At 44.9% G+C, this 7,500-nt stretch overlaps 1 protein-coding gene across 1 annotated transcript in view; it reads right to left on the reverse strand.

The window, feature by feature from the left end:
• Window positions 1-5,781: 5,781 nt before the first annotated feature.
• Window positions 5,782-7,500, reverse strand: part of LOC116523395 (unconventional myosin-XVIIIa-like) — a gene marked incomplete at its 5' end in the record, with an annotated part of 35,785 nt that continues 34,066 nt past the window's right edge. Inside the window, one exon of the mRNA XM_032238497.1 lies at window positions 5,782-5,907. Coding sequence (XP_032094388.1) covers window positions 5,782-5,907 — 126 coding nt within the window. The remainder of the gene's footprint in view (window positions 5,908-7,500) is intronic.

Here is a 7,500-nt window from a genome sequence, read left to right on the forward strand (position 1 = left end):
AAAAAAAAGAAAAAGAAGGAAGGATGGAAGGAGGGAGGCAGGCAAGAAAGAAAGAAAGAAAGAAAGAAAGGAAAGAAAGAAAGAAGGAAAGAAAGAAGGAAAGAAAGAAAGAAGGAAAGAAAGAAAGAAGGAAAGAAAGAAAGAAGGAAAGAAAGAAAGAACCAAGCAAGCAAGGTAAGAAGGAGGAAGGAGGGAGGGAGGGAAAGGTAGAAGGAGGGAGGGATGGGAAAAGAAAAAGGAAGGAAGAAAGAAAGAGAGGGAAAGAAAGAAGTTAAGAAAGAAAGAAGATGAAAGAAAGAAACAAAGAAAGGAAAGAAAGGAAGAAAGAAAGAAAGAATGGAAGGAAGAAAGGAAAGAAGGAAAGGAAGAAAGAAAGAATGGAAGGAAGAAAGGAAAAAAGAAAGGAAAAAATATAGAAAGAATCCCAGCTGTTCTCAACCTGGAGAACTTCTGCCTGCCAGCAGGAGAGTCGCCTTCACAGAAAAAGTGATAATAAAAATGATCTTATCATATCTTATTTTAGAACAAACACCCCCCCCCATCAGAAATTCTATTGGTTTTCTTGAGCATCCCAGTCTACGTCTGCCACAGAACTTGCCAGAAAGCCGGGGGGGGGGGGGGGGGGCTGGAGGGGCTCCGGATGCCGCTTGGGGTTCCTGGTTTCTATCCCGGGGAGCCTTTCCTCTCCTTCAGATTTATTACGGCGGACGTTTTTAATATTTGATGTTGAGTTGTGATGGCGGCTGCTGCTTCACGTTTATCGTCCTGGGGATCTATCTATCTATCTATCTATCTATCTATCTATCTATCTATCTATCTATCTATCTATCTATCTATCTATCTTTCTTTCTTTCTTTCTTTCTTTCTCTTTCTTTCCTTCCTTCCTTCCTTCCTTCCTTTCTTTCTTTCTAGGTAGGGACGTTTTATGGCAGCCATAAGTGGCCCTGAGTGCTGGGCTCAGAAGCATACAAAGGTAATACATACCGTATTTTTCAGAGTATAAAATGCACCTTCCCCCCCCCCCCCCAAAAAGAGGATGAAAATCTGGGTGCGTCTTATGCGCTGAACACAGCATTTTTGGCCTCCCAAACCTCCCCCCTCCTTCACCAAAGTGGCCATGCAGAGCCATTAGGAGGCTTCCAGGGTGCTCCTGGGGGGGGGAAGCTAGCAAAAAACGGGCCTTTTTTTGCTCCTTTTTGTGTCCCCCCCCCCAGCCCCCCAGGAGCACTTTGCAGGCCTCTCAAACTCTCTGCATGCCCCGTTTTTCACAAAAAAATGAGATGCGCAGAGGTTTTGGGAGGCCTGCAGAGTGAATTTTTTAAAAATGTACCTCTTCAAAATCTTGGTGCGTCTTATACTCTGAAAAATAGGGTAAACAAATAAGCCTGAATAAATGGAAGCCGGCAATGGGATCGGATCTCCTCCCTTTAAGGCTTCACAAGTCTTTATTCTTATCTCATCCTTTAATTTTATTTATTTGGATTGCCTCTTTCTAGGCTGCTCACCTCCCTCAAGGAAGGGCCCCGGGCGGCTTTGATAGAATAGAATTGGTCATGCATAATTCTCCCTCTTCCTCCTCCTGTTTTCCCCCTAACAACAACCCTGTAAGGTAGGTTGGGTTGAGAGAGGGGAACTGGCCCCAAAGTCACCCAGTTGGCTTTCATGCCTATGGCGGGACTAGAACTCCCCATCTCCTGGTGATTGGCCCAAGGTCACCCAGTTGTCTTTCATGCCTATAGCAGAACTAGAACTCCCCATCTCCTGGTGACTGGCCCAAGTCACCCAGCTGGCTTTCCTGCCTAAGGTGGGACTAGAACTCCCTGTCTCCTGGTGACTGGCCCAAGTCACCCAGCTGGCTTTCCTGCCTAAGATGGGACTAGAACTCCCTGTCTCCTGGTGATTGGTCCAAGTCACCCAGTTGGCTTTCATGCCTATGGTGGGACTAGAACTCCACGTCTTCTGGTGACTGGCCCAAAGTCACCCAGCTGGCTTTCCTGCCTAAGGTGGGACTAGAACTCCCAGTCTCCTGGTGATTGGTCCAAGTCACCCAGTTGGCTTTCATGCCTATGGTGGGACTAGAACTCCCCGTCTTCTGGTGACTGGCCCAAAGTCACCCAGCTGGCTTTCCTGCCTAAGGTGGGACTAGAACTCCCTGTCTTCTGGTGATTGGCCCAAGGTCACCCAGCTGGCTTTCCTGCCTAAGGTGGGACTAGAACTCCCCATCTTCTGGTGATTGGTCCAAGTCACCCAGTTGGCTTTCATGCCTATGGTGGGACTAGAACTCCCCGTCTTCTGGTGACTGGCCCAAAGTCACCCAGCTGGCTTTCCTGCCTAAGGTGGGACTAGAACTCCCCGTCTTCTGGTGATTGGTCCAAGTCACCCAGTTGGCTTTCATGCCTATGGTGGGACTAGAACTCCCCGTCTTCTGGTGACTGGCCCAAGTCACCCAGCTGGCTTTCCTGCCTAAGGTGGGACTAGAACTCCCCATCTTCTGGTGATTGGTCCAAGTCACCCAGTTGGCTTTCATGCCTATGGTGGGACTAGAACTCCCCGTCTTCTGGTGACTGGCCCAAAGTCACCCAGCTGGCTTTCCTGCCTAAGGTGGGACTAGAACTCCCCGTCTTCTGGTGACTGGCCCAAAGTCACCCAGTTGTCTTTCATGCCTATAGCAGAACTAGAACTCCCCGTCTCCTGGTGACTGGCCCAAGTCACCCAGCTGGCTTTCCTGCCTAAGGTGGGACTAGAACTTCCAGTCTCCTGGTGATTGGCCCAAGGTCACCTAGATGGCTTTCCTGCCTAAGGTGGGACTAGAACTCCCCGTCTCCTGGTGACTGGCCCAAAGTCACCCAGATGGCTTTCATGCCTAAGGGGGGGGGGTACTAGAACTCCCTGTCTCCTGGTTTCTAGCCAGGCGTCTTCATCACCAGACCAAACTCTGTTCTGGATTAAATTAGGGGTGCTTTGTGTTTTGACTTAACCCCGCTCGAAGCTCCCCACTTGCCTTTTGATCCCTGCTTCCCTTTGCTTTCGACTCGTCCCCCCCCAGCCCTGTTTTAATTCCCCCCTCCCAATTCCCACATCTGAGCATGAAATAAAAGGGAAGAGAAAGGATTGCCAGCAGGAAGCACCCCCCCAGGCCCACCCAACCTGGAGCCCATTTATTCATGTCCCCCTGAAAGGAAGGCGACACGTGGATCAGTAATAAAGACATTATTCTCCGGCTGTCAGCTGATTAGAGAACATTTTAATTAGTTAATCATATGTATATCAACCAATTAATTAATCTAACTTAAAACTGCAAACAAATCTGCCTTTTAGAGCTGCCCAGAGGGGGGGGGGAACAGGAGGAGATCTCCCCTCGTTCAAGACACAGAAGCTGGCATGGTTTTTTTTTTGACAATATTCTCCCACAGCTAAACCAGCTTTGGGAAGGAAAAAAGGTTTGTTGTGACTCTCGGGCCCCCCTCCTCCCAAATGATTTTCCATCCCAGGAGACCCTCCGTATCGGGGAGATGGGGGCCCCCCTTTGTAGTAGAAAAGCACACTTGGGCATCGCAAAACCTGTGGCTGGATATTTTCTTCCCGCTTTGCATTGCTCTTCCTTTCTCTTCCATAGAATAACAGAGCTGGAAGGGACCTTGGAGGTCTTCTAGTCCATCCCCCCCAACCTTTGCAGGACACTCTACTTAGGAGGCTGGCGAAGGAAGGGCTGGTTGAGTGGGAGGGTCTTTTGCTTGAGATGTGTGGACCCCCTTCCCTTGGCCAGGCGGGTTCGTGGAAGCGGCCAGATCAGAGTTAACAGAGTTGGAAGGGACCTTAGAGGTCCTCTAATCCAGCCCCCTGCTTGAGAAGGAGACCCTATCCTATCCTAAGGGTGTCCAACTTTGAAACTTTTAAAAACCTGTGAACGTCTCCGGCTCCCAGAATGTAGATTTCATTTTTTATGATTTTTAAATTTTTTTTATTATTTGTCATTTTATTTGCTATTTATTTCATTTCGTTGTTTGTTTCATTTCACATTATTATTTTTATTGTTTTAATGTTTTAGATCAGTATCTAAAACATCTGTATCTAACATGTAGGTTTGCTCATCTCGCCAAAGGCATGTGGGATAAAATTCATAAATAAATAAAATTTAAATGTATTTAATTTTCATTTGTTAAATTTAATTTATTAACCGTAAGCTTAATCGCAAATAACCCTGATCTTATTGAATCTTTATTTCATTGAACCAATTTCGTTGTATTTAAGTACAATGACAATAAAGATTATACTTATTAGTTTAATAAATTTAATTACATTTATTCAATTTAAAGATTCAATGAAATCAGGGTTACTGATGGTTAAGCTTACTGAGATGGGGAATCTGTAAGTTTCAGAACATAACCACATAAGAAAAAATATCTTTTGTAATCCTTTTTGTCTGAAGTGGTGTAGGGTTTCCTGCCTAGACAGGGGGTTGGACTAGAAGACCTCCAAGGTCCCTTCCAACTCTGCTTTTCTATTCTATTCTATTCTATTCTATTCCTTATTTTGTTCTATTCTATTCTATTCCATTCCATTCCATATTCCCTTCTCCCTTCTCTTCTTTTCTCTTCTCTTCTTCCTATTCTATTCCTTATTTTGTTCTGTTCTATTCGTTACATATTCTCTTCTCTTCTATTCTTTGGTGGGTGGGAGCGGATAAAGACAAGGTACCGTATTTTTCAGAGTATAAGATGCACCCTTTTCCCTTAAAAAAGAGGGTGAAAATCTGGGCGCGTCTTATACATCGAATTCAGCATTTTTGCCTCCGCCCCACCCCCTTCACCAAAATGGCTGTGAAGACCCTTATGGAGGCTTTTGGAGAGCTCCTGGGGGCTGGGGAGGGCAGAAATGAGCAAAAAATGGGCCATTTTTTGCCCCCCAGCCCCCAGCCACACTCTATAAGCCTCCATAGGGCTATGCATGCAATTTTTTGATTAAAAAACGGGCCTGTTTTCACAAAAACTGGCTGTTTTTTGCTCATTTTTGGCTCTTCCACCCCCGCGGGAGCACTCTGCAAGCCCGCCAGCAAGGCTATTCATGCCTTTTGGGGGGGGGGGGGAACAAGCCCGTTTGTTTGCAGAGTGCAAAAACTTTTTTTCCCCCTTTCGGAAAGCTCTTTAGTTAGAGTGATTGATGAGAATGAGATTGATCAAGTGCTGTGCCAGCAGAAACGAAGTCTTAAGTGCTGCAGATTGTCAGCGATTTCCTTCTCCAGCTCATGGATAAATACACCTGGAAACATCTAATTACCTACCTACTCTCTCTCTCTCCCTACCTACCTACTGTATTTCTTTCCCTCTCTATATATTTCTCTCTCTCTATCCCTCTATCTACCTACCTACCTACTTTTTTTAAAAAAAATGCCTCTTCAAAACCTTGGTGCGTCTTATACTCCAGTGCATCTTATACTCCAAAAAATATGGTAATCTCTGATATTCTGGTATTCTAATCCTTAAAAGAAATCCAGAAGGCCCAATGGAGCTAGGAATAGGTTCAGAAGAGGACAGGTAGTTCTTTACCTACAACTGTTTTCATTTAGCGACCGTATGTAGTTACAACGGCACTGACAAAAGTGACTTACGGCCAGTCCTCGCACTTACAACTGTCTTGCCTTCCCCCACGATCACATGATCTAAATTCAGACACTTGGCAACAGGCCAACAGACGGTAAAAATGCAAAATGCGAAGCCCAGAGAGCCCTCGACATACAACAGTTCATTTAGTGACCGTTCAAAGTTACAGAAAAAAACTGACTTATGACCGTTCCTCACACTTGCGACCCAGGGTCATGCGATCAACATTTAGGCACTCGGCAACGGACTCATTTTTACGCCGGTTGCAGTATCCCGCGATTTCCCCTTTGGCGACCTTCCGAATGAGCTAAGTGAAGGAGGAGGCTGGGTTCATTTAACGACTGCATGAGATGCTTAACGACCGCAACGATTCGCTTAACAACCGCAACGATTCGCTTAACGACCGCAACCATTCGCTTAACGACCGTGTCAAATAAGATCGTAAAAACAGGGGCGACTCACTGAACAACTACCTGGTGGGAACTGTCTCCCTTGTGGCCGTGATGGAAGGACTGGTTATATGTCTGGAGGAAATATTTGGGGAATTAATTGCTCATGAAAAGGTATGAAGTTTCACCATCTGGAAGGAGTCACTTCCAGGTGACAGAGGACTCATCCTGGGTGAGGCCGAAAAATTGCCTACGTGACAACCAAGCCCAGCCTTCCTACACACAACAACAGCAAGGGAAGTTGTGGGTGTTCTCTCCCTGCGAGACTGGACAGCTATGTCTATCGCACAATTAGTCCTCGACTCACGACGATTCATTTAGTGACTGCTGGAACGTCCAGTAGCCTTGAAAAGAAAGTGTTCTGACCCCCCCTCTTCGCTCGTTCACAAACGACAGCCAGACAGAACTTCAAAGGAAATATCTTTATCAGTCCCGGCTCAAGCTGGCTGCGAGCCCCAAAATAAACATAGATAAAGTCTCTGGCAAAAAGTTACACAGCAAAAGCAAAAACAAAACTCTTAACAGCAAACCAGGTTTACAGAAAGCAAACCACTTATCCAAGTGCCTCTTTGAATCACTAACTCGAACAGGAACGGAACTGAACTCACGAACAAACGAACAACGAACGTTGACTTCTGCAACTAAGGCATGGCACCATCCGTCTTTTATCTGCAGGAAAGGACCTTAACGAGCAACAGCTGCTCATTATCCTGCATCCCGAAACAACTCACAGCAAGCTTCTGCTGAGTCACAACATCTTAGTATGTTTACACTTAACCACCGTTGCTGCTCGCCCCAGGGTCAGATGATCAAAAGATCAGGCCCCTGGCAACAGACTCATCTTTATGACGGTCGTAGTGTCCCGAGGGGGTTTTGCGACCATCGGTGAGGTTGCCGAATTCACTTAACAACGGGGTTACCAGCTTAACCGCTGCAATGATATGCTTGTTCAGGACAGCGGGAAGAGAGGTCATAAAATGGGGCGAAACTGACTTCGTTGTCTCGCTTAGCAACAGAAATTTGGGGAAACCAATAGTGCTCATAAGAGGAGAATTTTCTGTATGGGATAATAAGTTTGTCCAACCTTGGGAAGTTTAAGACTCCTGGACTTCAACTCCCAGAATTCCACAGCCAGCCATGGATAAGGAGGTTAGGGTAATAAAAGCAATAAAAAAAATATAAACAATAGAAATAAAATAAAAACAATAAAATAATAATAAAGTAAAATGCCACAAAAATTATGAAAGAAACAATAGAATAAAATGAAAAAAAGGAATGAAATGAAATTAAAACAAACAAATAAATAAACATAAATTTATGAAACAAAGAATAAAAATAAGATGATAATAAAATATACATACAGTGTAAAATTATGAAAGAAACAATAGAACAAAATGAAAAAAAGGAATGAAATTAAAATAAATAAATAAATAAACCTCATAAATTTATGA

The sequence above is a fragment of the Thamnophis elegans genome, unplaced genomic scaffold (genome assembly GCF_009769535.1).
Source record: "Thamnophis elegans isolate rThaEle1 unplaced genomic scaffold, rThaEle1.pri scaffold_250_arrow_ctg1, whole genome shotgun sequence".
Taxonomy (NCBI): Eukaryota; Metazoa; Chordata; class Lepidosauria; order Squamata; family Colubridae; genus Thamnophis; species Thamnophis elegans.